Source organism: Periplaneta americana, chromosome 12, assembly GCF_040183065.1.
Source record: "Periplaneta americana isolate PAMFEO1 chromosome 12, P.americana_PAMFEO1_priV1, whole genome shotgun sequence".
NCBI classification, from domain to species: Eukaryota; Metazoa; Arthropoda; class Insecta; order Blattodea; family Blattidae; genus Periplaneta; species Periplaneta americana.
In genome coordinates this window covers 117,411,640-117,433,994 of record NC_091128.1, presented here as the reverse complement: position 1 = coordinate 117,433,994, position 22,355 = coordinate 117,411,640, and the positions used below count along the sequence as shown (strand labels likewise).

The 22,355-nt window shown below is 34.7% G+C and overlaps 1 protein-coding gene across 2 annotated transcripts in view; it reads right to left on the bottom strand.

Moving 5' to 3' along the window:
• LOC138710843 (uncharacterized) overlaps nt 1–21,546 on the bottom strand; it is an 858,539-nt gene extending 836,993 nt beyond the window's left edge. The window contains exon 1 of one of the 2 annotated variants that reach the window (XM_069842005.1): nt 21,208–21,546. In XM_069842005.1, coding sequence (XP_069698106.1) covers nt 21,208–21,298 — 91 coding nt within the window. In that variant the 5' untranslated portion in view covers nt 21,299–21,546. The remainder of the gene's footprint in view (nt 1–21,207) is intronic. The other variant, XM_069842006.1, reaches the window with a different exon arrangement.
• Between the last annotated feature and the right edge of the window lie 809 nt (nt 21,547–22,355).

The following is a 22,355-nucleotide window of genomic DNA, read 5'->3' as shown; positions in this document are numbered from 1 at the left end:
AAAGGTATTCCATATTTGCCTCATTTTCTGTATTATCAGAAATGAAACCCTGTAGCTTTGGATATGCAGGTAACAACGTTGTCGTTTTAGCCACACAGGAAGACGATTTCAAAGATGTAGATTAATGCTGCTGTGCTTCCCAATACACCTCCTGCGTTCCAATACTCAATCAGAAAAAAATGATTGTAACAGTAATTGCCTGTTTTGTGGTGAATTCGGTAAAGATAATGAAATCTCGTATCGTTGTGTCCTATGTTCAGGATGGGTTCCCTCAGATTGCAGTGCTGCTGAAACTACTCAAAATTTCCTTTTTTATTCTTTCCGATCTATGAAAAAATTTACTGTTACAATTTTCTAATTTTTGCATGCTGTTGTTAAATGTTGATTTTATAACTATAAATACATATTTCGATTACATTTTTATCTACGTGCTACCCCAACTCCTGCGTCCCATCTCCCACTTAGTAGGATAATGGCACGCATTACAATTCTTTACTTTTTTTTTACATATCATCAATAGGAAGAATGTTATTTAGATATAGGGTAAACATTGGTAATTTCGTGGCAGTGGTTATTTCGTGATACTTTTTCTTTGCTCTTTTGTGAACTAACCAATGGTGTTACGAGATCCAAATTTCCGCCAAGGGATTGCATATGTTGTCCAGTTTCCAGAAACATACAGCTAAGCTTTGTGTGACTATTGTAATTGCTTCAGTGAGCTTTTATGTTTGGAGAGAGCAAGTTTGCGTCGACTTCTCAGGCGTACAAATTTTCTGGATGTTTGTAATTACATTACAGGCTTATTACTAAAGGTAAGCATATGCTATTTGGTACAAAGATTTATTGTATCTTCATGAAATTTTAGGAAATGTTTTTGGAATTTTTGATACATCTCTAGTCGCCATATAGGCTTAGCTTTACTGATAGAAATCTTAGCTGTTTGAGGCGAAATTTTGTTGAGCATTAAGTGTTACAATTTTTAAAATAGTATAAAATGTATTACAATAGGAATTTTAGAAATTGAAGAAAAGATGTGATAACAAAAAAAGAAAACGGAGACGCAATGGGTTCAGTGTAGCTTCTGTTTGATTTGTCATCATGCCAAGTGCCAATGATAAGTGCTAGATGATTTACTTGCAAGAATTGTGACAAGATGGAACATGGCTCCACCATTTTGGACCGGAGACAGAGGCAGACAATGGAGTGGCATCATGCAAATTCACCAAAGAAATAGAAATTCAAAAGTACACCTTCGGCAGGAAACGTTATGGCTACTGTGTTTTTCGATTCAGAAGGACTCTTGCTTGTGGACATCATGCCACACGGAACCACCATTAATTCTGACGGGTATGTGGCAACTCTCAAGAAACTTCAAGTTCGACTGAGTCGTGTTCGACGACATCGGGAGAAGCAGGATGTTCTGCTATTGCACGACAACGCACAGCCATATGTCAGTCACAAGACCACAGACCAGATCAGAAAATTCGGATAGACAACACTGAAACATCCGCCTTACAGTCCTGAACTGGCACCGTGTGATTATCATCTCTTTGGTAAACTGAAGGATCCCTTCGCGGAACGAGGTTAGAAGATGACTCCTTTGTGCACGCTGCTAAAGAGTGGCTCAGACGTGTTGGTCCAGACTTTTACCGTGCTGGTCTACAGGCCCTCGTTCCTAGGTTATGTAAGGCATTTGAAAGGGACAGGGATTATGTGGAAAAGTGACATTTTGTCCCTTAAGGATGCATCTACATTCTGTGAAAATATCAAAGCTGTAGGATAAAAATATAATTTTTAAACAAACGTTATGCATTACTTTTGGAGGTACCCCAGAAATATAGGCTATAGTAAAGTCCGTAATAAAAGTGTTCACCCTTTCAGGGCAAAGAAGATCCCTTTTCAATTTCAATTTTTACTTTGATTTCTTTCTTATTATGTGTTGATATGTATTTCTATGTTTTCTTGGCATGAATATTAGACGGAATTACTATGTTTGAAGTCTTGTAACAATAAAAGAGAATTTCATTTGACTTTAATGAATTTTTCCACAATTTTTCTACCTCTCACGAAATTATCAATGTAATATCACGAAATTACCAAGGTTATCACGAAATAACCAACATTTCAGCTTAAGTTGTAAAAGTGGTTTTTGGCACATATTCAAAAACGTATCCAATCTTTTATCTCTCCGGATTTGTACAGCAAGTTAACGTCTTTTAGATGAAAAAATCGGAATAAGGATATATTTACACATTTGCATTTTAACCCTGCTGTTCTGTTCGGGTCTATATGACCCGAAGTGAATATTGTTTTCTTAATATTTTCTTGAAATGGTGAGATATGCTTATGAGACTCAGTGACTTTGTCTAATAATGCAATATGCAATTGTGATTTAAAAATAATTTAATTTTTTCAAATAGTTTTGTCATAATCTGAAATTGTTACTTATGTAACGTTCGGGTCAATATGACCCAATATAAGATTTTATTATTTTCTAATGTGTTAACATTTTCTTTTAAGAATTTGTATCATGTTTTTATTATAATGAGTAGAAATTGAATAATTACCAACAATCAGATACACTAATTTACAACAATGGACTGGTTTCCTGTTGTTTTTCTGAATGAATTCCTTCTAAACTGTTACATTTTATCTGGATAAATATTTCAATGTTGTTTCTCAGTTTGAGTTCACACACCATGACGGAAAGACCATTGACTAATGCTCAGTTAGTATCAGTTGTGAATTCCTCCGACAGTGAAGAGTTTGTTTCAGAATTTGAAGATAATGTAAGTTATGAATCTGAAAATGAAAATGATGACGATTTTGACAGTCAACAACCAGTCAATATTGTTCAGTCAATTCTTTCAAGAATAAAGCTATAGAATGGAAGTTGAATCCACCTCCGCAACAAGGCCATCTTTCTGCCTCGAACCTCATCAAGACTACACCAAGTTTTACAAGGTATGCCACCATAATGAAATAATATAGATGCCAAATATAGAAGGACGGCGAGTTTATGGCCAGCAATTGGCACATATCAACTGTATTGTTTTCCAGGCTTATGTAGGACTCTTGCTTCTTGCTGGTGTTACTCGATCTCATGGGGAGTCAATAGAAAGTCTATGGGATCAGAAAACGGGCAGAAACATTTTGGGGGCAACTGTTTCACTTGAAACCTTTTGCAAGATATCGCGTGTCTTTTGATTTGATAAGAAATCTACTAGAGAATAAGGAATACACACTGATAAACTTGCTGCTATTCGTTGCATTTGGGAGAAATGTCTGGAGGTCCTTCCTAAATTCTTCAATCCTGGCGAAAATATAACTGTCAAACAGTTAGTAGGATTTTGAAGTCGCTGTCCATTCCCAGCAAACCATCGAAATACGGAATAAAAATATGGACACTTTGTGACAGCAAAACTTCATATGCATTGGTAGCACAAGATTATACAGGGAATGAATATGGACCATCAGAAAAAAAGTCAGGGTATGAGGGAAGTGTGTGATCTTTCCAGTAACCTAAGGGGTCAAAATGTAACTTGTGACAAATTTTTCACTTCTTACAATTTGGAACAATACTTCTGAAAAAAAAAATGACAATGGTGGGGACTATAAGTAAAATAAGCCAGAACTTCCAAAGCAAATGAACAAAAAGCAAATATATAGTTCTTCATTTTACTTCACAAATGATACTACTGTGGTCAATTATGTCCCGAAGAAAAACAAAAATGTTGTGCTAATGAGTACACTGCATCATGGCAATGAAGTCAACAACAGGAATGATAAGAAGCCTCAAATGATTTTAGATTATAATGCATCGAAAGGAGTTGTAGACACATTTGACCAAGTAACATATACATATACTTGCAAAAGAAAAACAAACAGATGGCCAGTGATACTTTTCTACAAGATTCTTGATGTATCTGCTTACAATGCATATGTCTTGTGAACTTGGCTAGACCCAAATTGGAATGCAAACAAATTGACTAGAAGGAGATTATTCTTAGAGGAACTTGAAAAATCACTGACAAATGAACATATTTCATCAAGAAAACACTTTTCAAGAACAGAGGAAGCAATCTGAATTGTCAAGAACATTCAAAAACCTAAAATTGTGACTACAATGCCGGTATCAGAGTCTACAAGAGGAAAAACTGTAAAACGTGAACGATGTAAGTTCTGTCCATCAAGCAATGACAATAAAACGAACATGTTGTATGGACACTACAACAAACATATTGTAAAGGTCATGTCACATATTTGTGTCACATAATTGTAAGCAATGAGAAAGAATTGTGATTATGTATATCATGTGTGTTACACAAAACATAAGACAGAAGTTAATCATTATAACATAGCACAAGCATTTAGTTCAATCTACAATTTTTCAATGCCTATTGTTGTATTATAAGCTAAGCATTTCATTCAAACAAGTATGTTTCTTCAATTTGGTGTTATTAATTTTTAATAAGAATGTAGAAAAAAACAAATGAATAATATAGCAAAATAAAATATCAGGAACGAATAATAGTAAAAAAAGCAAAATAATGTAAGATTATAATAAAAAAATAAATAACAGTAATATTAACAATAACAATAATGATAAACTATGTTACTGTAGTCATGCAAATGTTCACAAACATGATTTTGTAATTTTATATGCAATTATAATAAGTCGGGTCATATTGACCCGAACAGCACATTCGTATAGTAAAATCTAACAGAACAGCAGGGTTAAATTAGTTTTCATGAAATTATCACGAAATTACCAATGTTTCCCCTACATTTTGTAACTTTTAAATATTATTAGATCCTAATTTATTCATTATCTCTGAAAGTTTCCTTCTGTTTAAAGTAAATATGTGCCATTGGCATTGTGTCGTTTATTAATTTTCTTGCAAATCTCTCATCTTATTGGAACGCACAGTTGATACGCCACGTCTTTCATTCTACCATCCTCTTTTCATCTCTGGTTTCAACTGTGATCGTGTCACGTGACTTCCAGTGTAAAATTAAAGCTTTCTTTCTGTTCCTACTTTTCATCTCTTCTAATACCAGCCAAAATAACCTAGCTATTCAGTCGTCTCCAATTCTTGAAAGAGAGGGTTTCAAGGGATCTTCCAGTTCGGATCTTAAAGGTATTGTGAATGCTTTGGTAGCCACATCTCAGTTTTCCTCCATCTCCTTTCATAAAAACCTTTTCCTACATTTTCAAGAGAAGAGATAACCTTCATTTTCCTTTTTGCTCAAAATATTATTGAGAAATCCTTACGTAAAGAGTAATACATCGGAGTTGTATGAAATATGAATGAGACCTTGATTTTAACACGAGATAGTCCTCTTTAATTCCTCTAGTAAATGAAGTGCCGGTATCAGGTTTAATATGTCTCTTTACACTGGCTCTGCTGAAAGTCTTTCTATCATTTAGATGATATTAATATTATATTTCAGTGCTAAATATTAATACATATAATTTAAATTCAATTAATTTTCCTCTAAATATTCTTCCAATTCAGTGTATTATGTCCAATTAGTAAAAAATAATCGCATTACGGGAAAGAAAGAAGTGAAACAAATTAGTTTCTAAGGGGGATGAAGGATTGTACAAAAATTAAGGCTTCAAACATGTAATCTGTATTTCCTTCATGATAAAATATACAACACAGTAGGAGCTAGAGGAAACTGACCAATAGAGTAAATAGGTTATAGCCTAGAGTGGCAAAGTTTTGATGAAAATGGACTGGCTGAAATTATTAATCAGTTTCCTCGTAGAAGACAAGATGAAATGTACTTAGAAAGAGAGATATTTATGCTTCAAAATCCAATTTCTCGTTTTATTTAAACTCAAAGTTCACAACTTTTGCTTGTTCTTATTCCTTATATTTAGATTGGTAGTGGAAGTGTAAAAATTGACGAAAAAACAGGCAGCAAATTTTTGAATGGCTATGGACAATAGAATTTTAAATCTGCCACTTGTAATATATCATTCAACAGAATATGGAAGTTACTACAATGTCATCATTACGCTCATGTCTCAAGAAGAACTTTTATGTAAATTATTAATTCTATACTTTTCTCGATTTAGAAATAGAGGAAGAATCCAGATGACAGGTAACACTGGTCAACAGTGATTTTGCGCCAGACATAAAACTAACAAATTCTTACTAACTTCGACTTCCTGAATTAAAAAATAACAAGCAAAATGTTCCATCAGTTCGGGTTTTCGAGATGCACAACATAATTCATTTTCTATGCATTTTATTTAAAAAAAATCACAGTATTTCGTGTGTAGTTATTTTGTTTTACAAATGTGACGACCCATTACGTGAAAACAATACAGGGTAACTCAAAAAGAATGATGCAAAACTAAAGCTCATATATTTTTTACTGAAATGACATACAAAAAAAAAAGTGTCATGAAATGATAGACCAACTTCTTAAGTTAGCATGGAAATTACAAGTGTTCGACTTTCAACTTTAAGGATCTTATAAGTGACACAAAAAACTTAAGCTTGTAACCATAATATTGAAACGTTAATACTTTGAAAAATACAGGAATACAAGCTGCGATCAATATATTCCGAGACTAGACCTGTAAAGAATTGTTGGATATGAGAACCACGGGTGACACGGCAGATGTCAAAACAAAGTAATATATATTATTTATGGATTTCGGATATAGAACCTAGCTTTTAAGCAATATTAAAGTTGCACCTTAACCGTTAGATATTCCACCGAGCGCAAAATGCACTGATTAATTGAAACCTGTTGGAAAAATCACTTTTGTTTAAAGAAGAAAATAGAATTTTGTAGTAGTCACGAATGATGATGGTGAGAATGGTGATGATAAAATGATAACTGTGATGACAATAATGAATATGAAAAGATCCCTCAGAAAGCACTTATAATGTCTAACATTTAAAATTAATATGATTTAATTTAATTTCTTTCCTTTCTTACTCTACTACTACGACTTAACACATCTCCGCGGATAGAGGAAGGAGATTTATCTGATATTACATTTCACAAATGAAGGGTCCAGGAGAAAAACACGTTTAGTCACATTTCGCAAATTTTTCAGGAGAGTGTTCTTAAAGTTTACAGACTTGCAGAACTGTCTCTTATCCCCATTGTGGGATCTTAAACTAGCTGTGCAAACATTTAATATTTTCTTAATAAAATCCAAAGTGAAAAAGAAAGAAAATTCTTACATGATGCCAAAATAAATCATAAGTTAATTGAAGTTGTTGTCATAAAGTTGGATTTAGCATGATTTTCTCCTGTAAGCTAAGAGAAAGTTAAGTAATCTAATTAAATTAATGTTATAATGTTTTAATGTATGTTGTAAGTAAGCTGATATCTGTATAGATGTTACGTAAAGAACTTAGCTGACAAGCTAAATTGCAAGAGTAGACACTGCCCTACATATAGATTATACAGATTCAGCTATTCAGTTTGTTCACTTAATGTCGACATCAGTAACCTCAATGAAAAATTTATTATATTATGAAATAGTTATTATGTAAAAGAGGACCTAAAATTAAATATAAGTGTCTGTGTTGTAAAAGATAATTGGACGAATATAGCAGCATGGACGGTTTATATACACTTGTTTATTGTAGAGTTAAAAGAGAATTTCAAATTTCGCAAGTAAATGAGTTTTAAGGTTTAAAATAAACGCGATTGGTTGAAACTTGCACTAAAACTAGACTAAGTGCAAGTTAAGCCAACATAAATTGAATAGTTATATGATACAAAATTCGTTATTAAATTGTATATTTATTGTGTAGAATTACTAATTATGTATATGTTAGTTTTAATTATTAAGTTGATGTACTATTTTGTGAAATATTAATAAGTATTACTCCTATTTAATGCATGTTGTATTTTTGCGAAACTTCACGTCAGAGTATATTTCAGCCACACCACCAAATGAAGAAAAATTAGCCTGGACTCCACATGTTCTTCCCCTGTTTACAATGGACATGACATATTCTTCCCGTATAAGTATTTCCTTAATATGCTTATAATTTGGAACCAAGCGAATTTTTTCCAGTATGATTAGGAAATTTTAAAGATCTCAACTTTAACTGCCAGATTCAATTAAAATATCAAAATTACTAAATTTGGACTAAACGTGTTTTTCTCCTGGACCTTTCAAATGCGGTCATGGGATCAACATGACACAAGGACACTGGTGTGACATCACAGGAAATCACAAGACATCGGACAAACACCCACTACCATGGAAAGAAGATAAATCAAACTGTGTTTTAGAATAAATTAAATAGGACTAAAATTGAAATTGACGAAAACTATTTTTCACAAATAGACTACGTCAGTGATACGTATTATCGAATTCTTTAATTTTCATCATACGTATTACTTTTTTACTTGTTTATTTAACGACACGGTATCAATTACGAGGTTATTTAGCATCGATGAGATTGGTAATAAGCGAGGTGGTATTGGGTGAGACGAGGCCGAGGATTCGCAATATATTACCTGATATTCGCCTTACGGTTGCGGAAAACCTCGGAAAAAACCGAATCAAAAATCAGTCCAAGTGGAAATCTAACCAACGGTCGGCCTCGGTAGCGTAGTTGGTATAGCGCTGGTCTTCTGTGCTCGAGGTTGTGGTTCGATCCGGGCCAAGGTTGGTAGCATTTAAGCGTGTTTAAATGCAACAGGCTCATGTCAGTAGATTTACTAGCATGTAAAACAGTAGTGTCAGAGTTGTAAGCTCCGAAACCGGTTGTGGTGCTAGAGACGTCCAGTCGGAGCGTGAACTTGCTTATGTCTGTGGAAGCACCGGAGAACGCAACGAGTTATAGGTGAGCGCTCCGCTCCGTTTAGGTTGTGTCTGACAACGCTGATGCAAAAGAACTCCTGTGGGGTAAAATTCCCACACCGGCGATGCTGATATAACCTCTGCAGTTGCGAGCGTCGTTAAAGTAAACCGTATTTTTTTTCTAACCAACGCCCGAGCGCAACTCCGGATCAGCAGGCAAGTGCCTCAGCCGGCTGAGCTACGCCGGTGGCTTCATACATATTAAATCAATCCAATGGATATACGTAAGCTAGAAACGTTTGTCTTTCGTTGCTTGTTAATGAGCCACTGTATGTACGCAACAACCAAGACAGCTTTAACGCTGCATGAAATCTATTGCCATGGTTTCGAATCCTCTTATGTAATGTTGTGTTTTCTTGGGTAATTTATCTTCCACCCTCAGCCCGCAAGTCACACGCGAATCAACAAAGTTGTTTACTACTTCACTCAGTTATTTAACGACACTATATCAACTACTAGATTATTTAGCGTCGATGGAATTGTGTTTGGTGAGATGGAATTTGGCAAGTTGAGGCAGACGAGTTGTATGTCATGAGATTATCTGACATTCGGCTTACTCTTTGAAAAAAAAACTCGGGAAAATTCAACTAAGTAATCAATCCAAGCGGGAATCGATCTCACGCCCGAACGCAACTCCGAATTAGCAGGAAAACACGCCTAACGTCCGAGTTATGCCGTTGGCTAAGTGGAACTTCGAATATAAGACGACGAATATTCAGTTATTTAATGACACTGTACCAACTACTAGATTACTTAGCGTCGATAGAATTGTGTTTAGTGAGATGGAATTTGGCAAGTTGAGGCAGACGAGTTGTATGTCATGAGATTATCTGACATTCGGCTTACTCTTTGAAAAAAACTCGGGAAAATTCAACTAAGTAATCAATCCAAGCGGGAATCGATCTCACGCCCGAACACAACTCCGAATTAGCAGGAAAAGACGCCTAACATCCGAGTTATGCCGTTGGCTAAGTGGAACTTCGAATATAAGACGACGAATATTCAGTTATTTAATGACACTGTATCAACTACTAGATTACTTAGCGTCGATAGAATTGTGTTTAGTGAGATGGAATTTGGCAAGTTGAGGGAGACGAGTTGTATGTCATGAGATTATCTGACATTCGGCTTACTCTTTGAAAAAAACTCGGGAAAATTCAACTAAGTAATCAATCCAAGCGGGAACCGATCTCACGCCCGAACACAACTCCGAATTAGCAGGAAAACACGCCTAACGTCCGAGTTATGCCGTTGGAAAAGTGGAAATTCGAATATACGACGTACAGGCCTACAGAAGTGTAATAAATACACGCACTTAGTCATAATGAATTTTACACTGTCTGAGTTGAATATCTAAAAAAATAGCTAATTGTAGAATATTGGACGAAATGAAAATATAAAATTAGAAATTTATCCATTGAAAAGATGGAAAAATTCAAATACCTGGGAGCAACAGTAACAAATATAAATGATACTCCGGAGGAAATTAAACACAGAATAAATATGGGAAATGCCTGTTATTATTTGGCTGAGAAGCTTTTATCATCCAGTCTGCTGTCAAAAAAATCTGAAAGTTAGAATTTATAAAACAGTTATGTTACCGGCTGTTCTTTATGGTTGTGAAACTTGGATTCTCACTTTGTGAGAGGAAAATAGGTTAAGGGTATTTGAGAATAAGGTGCTTAGGAAAATATTTGTGGCTAAGAGGGAGAATGGAGAAAGTTACACAACACAGAACTGCACGCATTGTATTCTTCACCTGACATAATTACAAACATTAAATCCAGACGTTTGAGATGGGCAGGGCATGTAGCACGTATAAGCGAATCCAGAAATGCATATAGAGTGTTAGTTGGGAGGCCGAAGGGAAAAAGACCTTTGGGGAGGCCGAGACGTAGATGGGAAGATAATATTAAAATGGATTTGAGGGAGGTGGGATATGATGATAGAGACTGGATTAATCTTGCTCAGGATAGGGACCGATGGCGGGCTTATGTGAGGGTGGCAATGAACCTCCGGGTTCCTTAAAAGCCAGTAAGTATATATAAGTTCAAGAATGCGTATAGAGTGTTAATTTGAAACCTGAGGGGGGGAAAAAGACATTTGGGTAGGCCGAGACATAGATGGGAGGATAATACTAAAATGAATTTTAGGGAGGTGAGATATTATGGTAAGGGCTGGATTAATCTTTCTCAGGATAGGAACGATGACGAGCTTATATTAGGGCGGCAATGAACCTCCAGGTTCTATAAAAGTCATTTTAAGTAAGTATGTAAGTTCAAGACTTAATCCGCAATAACTATGAATCTCATCTATGTATGCTTCATTTTAATGTGTTCTTTCTTGCACTATTTTAAAAACCACTACCTTTGTTACAGAAGCACATAATTGAGACGTTTTCTGTAATGTCAGGTTAGGAAATAGCCTCAACAGGTATTTTAAGAAGTGACAATTAATTGAATTCTAAAAATTAAAATTATTATGTTTATTTATGTAAGTTGAAGATATATATCTCAATAACTATGAGACTTTTTCGTACACGATTAATTTTTGTGTGGTCTTTTGCTATCTTCGTTACCGAAGGACATCATTTAAATTGAGTGTTGTCGTCCATTTCCGTGACGTTAGGTTAGAAAGGAGACTGAAATATACTATGGCCTGAAGCCTAGAAGAGGTATTTTTCAACAGTGATAGTTAATTAATATACGGTATTTTAAGTTGAAGACATATTCCACAATATCTGTATATCAATCATTTTAATGTGGTTAGTACCTTTAATACAGAAGGGAGTCATTGAGACTGAGTCTCACCCTGCATATCTGTGACGCACAAATCAATATTTTATTGTATGAAACTAGTAAGTAATAACGATATTCAAAATGCAACAATATCACTATTTAAAGTTAATCAGTTTAAAGGAAGTCATTGCAAAAGTTATAATAGAAATTATTCCAAATCCCGGTAGAATTAAAATGTATACTTCTGGGTATCCGAAGAATCAAAATAAATGTTGCGAATGAACAATAAATTAAATAATCATTAAGACAACCGTAATCAAAAACCACGTAAAAACGTTAGGTCAGAATAGAAACTTAAATATACTTACTTACTTAATTACTTACTTACTTACTTAGTGGCTTTTAAGGAACCCGGAGGTTCATTGCCGCCTCACATAAGCCCGCCATTGGTCCCTATCCTGAGCAAGATTAATCCAGCCTCTACCATCATATCCCACCTCCCTCAAATCCATTTTAATATTATCTTCCCATCTACGTCTCGGCCTCCCCAAAGGTCTTTTTCCCTCCAGCCTCCCAACTAACACTCTATATGCATTTCTGGATTCGCTCATACGTGCTACATGTCCTGCCCATCTCAAACGTCTGGATTTAATGTTCCTAATTATGTCAGGTGAAGTATACAATGCGTGCAGCTCTGTGTTGTGTAATTTTCTCCATTCTCCTGTAACTTCATCCCTCTTATCCCCAAATATTTTTCTAAGAACCTTATTCTCAAACATCCTTAATCTCTGTTCCTCTCTCAAAGTGAGAGTCCAAGTTTCACAACCATACAGAACAACCTGTAATATAACTGTTTCATAAATTCTAACTTTCAGACTTTTTGACAGAAGACTAGATGACAAAAGCTTCTCAACCGAATAATAACAGGCATTTCCCATATTTAGTCTGCGTTTAATTTCCTCCAGAATGTCATTTGTATTTGTTGCTGTTGCTCCAAGATATTTGAATTTTTCCACCTCTTCGAAGGATAAATCTCCTATTTTTATATTTCCATTTCGTACAATATTCTGGTCACGAGACATAATCATATACTTAGTCTTTTCGGGATTTACTTCCAACCCTATCGCTTTACTTGCTTTAATTATAATTTCCGCGTTTTCCCTAATCGTTTGTGGATTTTCTCCTAACATATTCACGTCATCCGCATAGACAAGAAGCTGACGTAACCCGTTCAATTCCAAACTCTATGTGTTATCCTGAACTTTCCTAATGGCATATTCTATGATTGAAAATGTACAACCGGTATTTTTAAACAGTGAGAGGTAATTAGTCTGAATATAAAAATGAAAACTATTATTAATTTTTATTTATGTAAGTTCAAGGCATATTGCTCAATATTTATTAATTATTTTGTATATGATTAATTATTTCATGTGGTTTGTTGCCTATATAAGTTTATAAATCATTACCATTGACATAGTGGGCGTCAATGAGACAGAGCCTCAGTACATTTCTGTGACAGGTTAAAAAAGATATTTAAATACTGTATAAGTTATACTGTACTATGGCCGAAAATTAACAATAGGCATTTTAACATTTACAGTAAATAAGTTTAATTATAAAATTAAAGTTATTATTAATATTATTATTATTATTATTATTATTATTATTATTATCATCATTATCATGTTATAAGTTAAAGACGGGAATTAATTAGTTTAATTAAAGAGAATTAAAGCCTGTCTCCTTGGCTCTGCGGTTAGCGTATGCGCTTCGCATCAAAGTGGTCCGTCGGCCTTGGTAGCGTAGTCGGTATAGTGCACGTCGATGGCATTTAAGTGTGCTTAAATGCGAGAGGCTCATGTCAGTAGATTTACTGGCATGTAAAAGAACTCCAGCGGGACAAAATTCCAGCACACCAGCGACGTTGATATAACCTCTGCAGTTGCAAGCGTCGTTAAATAAACAATAATTTTAAAAAATGTTCAAATAGTCTGAGGTTCGATACCCGGAGTGGAAATTTAAAACGGATTTGTCTTCCGTCCACGGTACTAGATGTCACTCCCTTGCCACGTGCTGTCTGTGTTGTCTCAACGGTGGCTCTAAGTCGTGTTAACCACACGATAAGGTAGTCCCGCAATGTGTTGCTATTAAGTGTATGTACACAGATACACCCCCTTCTCTACACCGCATTAAATTGATATGAAAGCAAGGGTTAAGACATAAAAGGATAGCTAAATTACCATAATTAACCACAGTCGTAACGGAAATAACACGACTGACCGTGCAACTAGTGGGCCAGGGTTGAAATCTTGGTTGAGACAAATTTCCTGGTTGAGGTTTTTCCGGGGTTTTCCTTCAACACATTAAGTGTAAATGCTGGGTAACTTTCGGCACTGGACCCTGGACTCATCTCGCTAGCATTATCACCTTCATCTCACTAGGACACTAGATAACCATAGCATTTGATAAAGCGTCGTAAAATAAACAACTAAACACAAGAATAACTAGTTAATGTTTAGCTGTCATGTTATTCTGAATTTAAGGCTTATATAGACTACTTTCATTTTACAACAATCGGTTTAGGTTAGCTGTAACTAGGTACATCAAGTCCACGGACACACTGTGCCTATCTGTTTAATGTAAAACTGGAAGAGAAAACTGGACATATCTCAGTATGTACCTAATAGTGCTCGTTCTATAGAGTACACTTTTTCCCCGCAAGTCTTTATGCACGTTTTCTGACAATAGAAGTGTGAGTTTAAATAGTCACATCACTGCTACTTCAAAAGGCGAGAACAGAATTCCACACGTACTCGTCGAACAGTCGTTTTAATTAAGAATGATAAATTTGTATTATTGCCTGATAATTTTAACACTTACAATTCATTCATTTCAAGTAAATTACAAATATACTACAAGAATCTAAAAGAATGTAGTTATCTGTAAGAGAAGTGCACACATTCTACGTATGAATTCTGCTCTGTTGAAAAAATAATGTAATACAGATGAACTTAAACTTTAAATGTTATATATATTAAGATGTCGTTAAGGCGGTTAATAATCATTAGGTAATAATATGTCTCTTTAAGGCTTATCTAGTGCAATAAATTTATTTATTTATTTATTTAATTTTAGTTGGTTATTTAATGACGCTGTGTCAACTACTAGGTTATTTTGCGTCGATGAGATTTCTGATAGCGAGATGGTATTTGGCGAGATGAGGCCGAGGATTCGCCATAGATTACCTGGCATTCACCTTACGGTTTGGGAAAACCTCGGAAAAAACCCAACCAGGTAATCAGCCCAAGCGGGGACCGAACCCGCGCTCGAGCGCAATAAATTGATTTTAATTACGACAAACCTTTTTGCTCACCACTAGGCATCTCCAGGTCTTATAAATAGAACATGAAATAGATTAAACAGTTGAAGTACATAAACAATAAAAAAATAATTCCATGTGTGCATGGCATGTTTTACATGACATATTTGCAAATTATAGAGTAGTTACTCTGTTATCTTTCATCATCTATTTGTGCTTGTATTGTTTTGTATGCTTTGTCTAATGGCAGAATTTAATTTGAGGAAGCTCAGTAAAACAAAACAATGTAAAATGAACGAGTTAAAACAATATTGATTTATATTAACTTATTCTATTCGTTAGATAAGCCTTAGATGGAAATATTATCCTAAGATTAAGCTTTAAAGCCTAGATGCACATAACAGTAGTACATAGAAAAGAAGCCCATAATCGTAATATCTACAAGCATTGCAGATCGCACATAGCCATGAAAATGTCTCCTATATTCAGTGAATGTGTCTATAAACATAGATTTACTAAAGCGTTCTAGTGAAAAATACTAAATATTTCATCTAATCTGACCTGTAAGTTCGGGAAAAAGTAATCGTTTTCCTTTTTTCCATTATATCGTAAGTAGTTACGTGAAAATTACACTTTCTTAATTTGTTTTCGATGTTCGAAGCCAGTAAACTGGAAGTTCAACTCATTCCAATACTGTTCTGCAGTTTCTCATGGGATATGTAGGAATTTTACATCAATATGGCCGCCCGCCTACATAGCATCTTTCTTATAATCCATCATTCTTAAACTACGTAATTGATTGCATACAAAGTTTTAAAAAAATAATAACAAATGAATAAATACGTTGTAATAAGATATTATAGCATGTGACACCGCTCAACTTTATAAAATGTGCCTGCCAAATAATTCGTTTTCTTTATTATCAACGGGAATTTTCGTTTGTATTGTCACTTGTTTTCTGAAAAAGAGCGCTAGATTAAATTCAATAGATTTTCAGAGTGATATTTCGTAATATAAAGCAATAAAACTAATCATTTCTTAAAATATTTTAGTTTATTAAAATAATTCATGAGTTATAATTTCTCTTTCTCATTAAATATATAATTATAATGATTGGCTTTTAAATATTAAAATTATAAACATGATGAATACTAGGTCTGAAAAAAACATACCTTTGTTACCTACTCATTCTGCACAAAAAAACTCGTGAAGGCGCAAGAAATTGTAAATCCACTTTAAGAATATTACGAAATCTTATTACATTAGAAGTAGGCTTTAATAATTTTTTACTTCTTACACTTATTGAATATTATATATTTGAGAAGTATTAAAGTATATTTATTGTTGACAGATGTGATGATAATTTTATTTCAAAATGTTCGCCTGTAACGACACAAAAAAATTTTCAAAGAAGCTTAACAGGGATCAAAAGTAAAGTCTAGCCATAGAATTTCAACAAAGTTCACAACTCGAAAGTAAAAGCAGCTTTGTGGGAGATGTGCTGCATTCGCAAGACAAACAACGCTTCGTTTTTGTCACATTGCCATAGCATATTGGTTGAATACATCACTCCCTTGTTAAATGTTTTGTCAATAAAAAGTTAAAGAGATTGGCGAATTCTAGTTCGAAATATAACAGGTCACTAGTATGACGCCGATAAAAATGAAAACAGATGCATTACTTTAATAATGCTAAAAATTCAGATCATTTTAATAAATTGATATTATTGTAATTGCTTGTAGCGTAGTTTAAAGTAATTTTAAGTAAATGACCATAATAAAGTAATTAAATTAAAAGCTTAAAAATAAACTATATTAAGACTCTCAAGTTAATACTTTATATATAATTGTTTTTTTTTTAAGTTTTGTTATCTATAAAATAATTAGCAATTACTGTTAATAGAATCGCACATTTTAACAAAACCTCTTCCGCAATTTTTGGTTGCTATTGTGTAAAAAATTAAGTTGAAACGGTGCAATTATTCATATACATCTTTGTATTTAGAGCGTATAACGTTGAAAAAGCAAGTGAATAAATCATAGTGATGATAATATTCTTACTTCTGTATCCGGATGTGATTAATTAACCCTTCAGTACTCGCGTGGATTACAATAGTAATCCATTGATATTTAATCCTTTATTACGTCACCACCTGCAGCACTGCGTATTTGAGCGTCAATGCAATTTATCGTCACAGTCTAAGTGAGGCATTACTGGTGTTTAGACGTATTTGTCGCAACGCATTGCAAAGTTATACGGAGTTTTATCAAGTGATGCACAATTTTTCCGAGTGGATTACCATTGTAATCCACGCGAGTACTGGCGTTATCAGATAAGTGAAATTGTTTTTATATGGTTTTGAGTGATACAATGCAGTAACTTTATGAAAAAAATGTGTGATATCGTTCCATCGTCTTTGTAGTTGGCTGCAAAGGGTACGGAAAATACAAGCAATATTGCAAGTGGCTAGATGAAGATCTGGATGATGGCATTGAAAATGAAAGTGATAATGAAAGCAACAGAGAAGATCTTTTGAATGAAGTTAACGATTCTAATTCAGAACTAGGCAATGAGGATGAGGATGATGATAATGGTGATGAAAGACTAATGTCTATAAATGATGGAAACTGCTATAAGGGGAGAGACAACACGACAATTTGGCAGAAAGAACCAGTAGCTCAACGAGGGAGAAGAAGAGCACAAAATATAGTGATTCATTTACCGTGCCCTAAAAGAGCTGCAAAAAATGCGCGGACACACACAGAGTGTTTTGACTGCTTTATTGATAAGACAATAATCAATGTAATAGTAAGGTGTAAAAGGTAAGGTAAAGGTATCCCCGTAACATGCCATGAAGGCACTTGGGGGGCATGGAGGTAGAGCCCCATGCTTTCCATGACCTTGGCACTAGAATGAGGTGATGTGGTCGGCACCACGCTCTGACCGCCTTCTACCCCCGGGAAAGACCCGGTACTCAATTTTATAGGAGGCTGAGTGAACCTCGGGGCTGTTCTGAAAGTTTGGCAACTAGAAAAAATCCTATCACCACCTGGGATCGAACCCCGGACCTTCCAGTCCGTAGCCAGCTGCTCTACCAACTTACCCAGCCGCCAATACTAAGGTGTACTAATATTTATATTGGAAAAGTGAAGCGTAATTACGGACGTGACAGAGATTGCAAATTGACAAATGACGTTGAAATTCGAGCACTCTTGGGTATTTTGTATCTTGCTGGCGCTTTGAAATCGGGAAGACTGAACGTAAGAGAACTGTGGGATAAAAATGGCACAGGTATAGAGTCAATTTACCTGACTATGACCTACAATAGATTCCAATTTTTGTTACGATGTCTAGGCTTTGATAACATTCATAACAGGCAGGAAAGGAAAGAAATTGATAAACTGCCTGCTGTACGTGAAGTGTTCGAGTTATTTGTTCAGAATTCACAAAGGTGCTACATTCCAAGCGAATATGTAACTATAGACGAGCAGTTGGTTGCATTGAGAGGACGATGTCCCATGAAAGTGTATATACCTACTAAACAGCAAAATATGGGATCAAAATTTTTGCTATGGTGGATGTGAAAACACATTACACTCATAACTTGGAAATTTATGCTGGTATTCAATCAGATTGTCCTTTTCACCAAAGTAACAGTGCACATGCAGTGGTGAGGCTGGTTCATTCCATCAAAGGAACAAAAAGAAATGTGACCACCGATAACTGGTTCACGAGCATACCTCTGTGTTTAGATCTTCTAGAAAATGATAAACTTACACTTGTAGGAACCTTGGAAAAAAAAGAGAAATCCCTCCCCATTTTTTCAACTAGTCAAGACAGGCAAGTTAGCAGTACATTGTTTGGATTCAATGAAAGCTGCACAATTAATTCGTATGTACCAAATAAAAACAAAACAGTGTTAGCATTATCAACCATGCATTATGATAAGGCAATGGATGAGGAAACGGGAGGAAGCCAGAAACCTGAAACAATATCATTCTATAATAGAAATAAATGTGCTGTGGATGTCCTGGACCAGTTATGCTCAGCCTATGATGTAAGCAGAAATTCACGCCGCTGGCCTCTGACTATTTTCTTTGACTTACTAACCATAGCAGGTGTCAATGCTCTTGTTGTTTATTCTGCAAACAAACAAAAAATCTACGGAAAAACTTCCTAAAAACGCTTGCTCTGGACCTAATGAAGCCACTAATTTTCGAGCGTATCACCCAACAGACAATTTCAAGAGAAATAAAGAGAAGAGGAGAGCAACTTTTAGGCATTCCACAAACAGGTCAAGAAGAAGGAACACGGCCAGAAGGTATTGGTAGGTGCTACATGTGTGGTAGAACAAGAAACAAGAGCACAAGACAATCTTGTTTCCAGTGCTTGAAGAGAATTTTTCCTACTCATTCAGATGTAATTTGTTTGAACTGTGTAGAAGAAATGCATAGGTCTACTCAGATAATTGAATCAGATGTAGATTAGACTCACGTGTGTAAAGTGTGAACAGCAAACATAAAAATGAAAGTGCATCAATATCCTTCTTACAACACACAAAAACTTCTGTAAAATATTACAAGTGAAATGAGAATGATTGTTACATCCCTGAATTTTTTCATTGTACACCCCTGAGTGAGGTATTTAGTTATCAAATATGACGTAAGAAAGGTCAGCAGTAGTGAACTTGCGTTTCCTGTGGGAGAGATTACATCAAGAGTTCAGGTGACCTTCAAACATCGAGTGAGCAACATTGCTAGATATCCTACGTAATTATGATGATAGTGAACTCATAACTATCGTGTAACAATAAATTATGACTCAGAGACACGTCCAGCGTGGAAATATTATGCAAACATGTCACTTGAATGCAATTTGTGTGCTATAATATATTTCATTATTAATATTTATATTTAATACGTTCCGTTATGCGTAACATATCCATTCTCATTACTGTAATAACTGAAAACAATATATTTCTTAACATTTAAATCTAATTGCAATGTTTAAACCTTGCCTGTAAACAAAAACAAATATGGATTACCATTGTAATCCAGGTGAGTACTGGCGTTACGAAATTTAACGCGAGCAACGAAGGGTTAAAGAATTGAAATCTTTCACACAATCTTCATATATAATGTTAAACTGCAGTTCTCAAGAGAAATGTTAGTTCAATGTAAGGTAGCTTACAGAATTTTAGAGGCCATGTTACAATAATGTGGAAGTTTCAAACCCAAAAATCTTTAAAATTATTCTGTTTTTTTTTCTAATCATCCCAAAAATAAGTGCAATTTCCAATCTAAATCTTGTTAGAAAATATATACAGTAATATGTGTAATTAATATATGTTATGTTAATAGTTTTGCGTATTAAAAAAATTCTGTTTCATATAACATCATTTTTCAAAATAAATTAGCTTATAACACTAATTTGTTTAAGTGCTATTATGGCTAAAAAAATATGAAGAATATATCGCGTTAGTTGTAAGAAATAGTGGGTTGTTTTCCGTAATTTGGAACTAATAATGTTATTATTCGTAGCCTATTTATTACTTCATTTCATCATTATAAATAGCACATAACATTCATTCGATTACAGCTATGGCTAAAAATTATTAAGAAAATATTTCGTTAGTTGTGAAGTAATGATACATTTTCTTCCATAATTTGAAAATAATAATTATATTTTTTATATTTATTTTCATTATTTAATTACTTTTTGAGAAAATAATATGATGCAGCAATTTTTATCAAGTTTTTAGACTGAACTAAAATTTAGGTTTACAGGCGCAGTTGCGTAACATATTTCCAGCTCACATTTCGGTAGATTCAATAGATGCATTTTGATTCCTTAGTTGTGAAGTAAAACATAGGTACTTTAAATGTATTACAGTGTAATATTTATATACGCTACCTTTTTGTTAAGAAAGAAGCGAAATTATTTTTAATGAACAATAATTGCGGTGTGGTGTGAAGCTGTGTAGTAGTTCTAAACTTACGCTAGTGTACACTAAATTTTGTGTGCTGTTAGTGTTTAGTTATTATGAACTGGATGATGAATCCATACCAGTGCATAATCCATTTTTATATATTTCTAATAAAAATTATAATATTTATTAATTTAATAAATTTTTAGTAAAAATATTTTTTATTAATTTCAATTAAGGGTAAATATTGTTAATGACGTTAATATTTTTATAAACATAACCTCACTCCACAGTTCCTAGCATGTAGAAAGATTTAATTCACGCACACTTAAAACACAGTTTTTTAAACCAAAAACATTTAACTTACCGCTTAGAATTGCCGTAAATAGAACAGAACTGATGACAGTTGTGATGATGCAGTTGAAACCAATTCTTTGTGACATCCTGGATATTAACATATTTAGCACTTAAAAAATCAACAATCGGTTCTCTCCAATAATCCTCTGGCAGAACAAAATTGTGTACGTTCCTTTTCAGCGATACATAAGAACGAAAAAACAAAAATAACTGATCTGCTTTTCACACATAAGAACTGCACATGAAGGGAATCGCGTCTCGATGCCGCACAGACGCCCTCCGTCGCTGGCCTCTCGCACCAACGGGCCACCACACACTACTCTGGCATTATTCCCGCTTGCGAGGCACGGCCACCGCGCCGCTGATACTAGCGCCTCCGCCGGCCAGTCGCGGAACCTCTCCCCCACTGCCATCATCTTGAGTCTAAAATAAGGTTAGTAGGCACACGTCTCGAAGCCTCCCACCGCGATTAACATATCTTAGTCATGCTTCGCGATATTCCACCCCCAAAACTAGTTAACAGTTCTGGTTGATTAATGTTTCTCAATATTAAATCTCCTAAAATGACCGCTTTTTGGGCATTGTTTAAAGGGGATATTTATGTTTTGATGATCCAGCGGATTCGAGTTCAGTTTCAATGAAATTTATTATCCTCTCTAAGTAGCAGTAGTTGTAATTGATTTCTCCATCACATAATAGACAACACACTCTCGCCGCAATTTCTTCCCATGTTCTCTTTGTATACCCTTATTCTCCGTGTATTCTCCTTGTCCTCCATATATTCTCCTTGTTCATTTACTTTACTTCTTTATATATTCTCCTTGTGCTCCTGTTGTTTTTCTTGAGATCCGGTTGTTCTACTTTCTTTTTTTCGTTACTGTCTTTGATTTCTCTTTTTTTGATGTCCTCATGTTTCCCTTCCTTCATTGTATTTCCCTTGCCCTGCTTGCATTCCCGTCATTCTCCTTGTACTCTCTTTGATCTCCTTGTATTCCCGTTGTTATGCATGAATTTATCTTGTTCTCCTTGTATTCTGATTGTCTTACCATTATTCTTATATTCTCCCATTTTCTCATCGTCTTTGCCTTGTTCTGTTTTCATTCCCCACGTTCTCCTTGTCTTCACATTATTCTATTCCCCTTATTCATTGTATTCCCT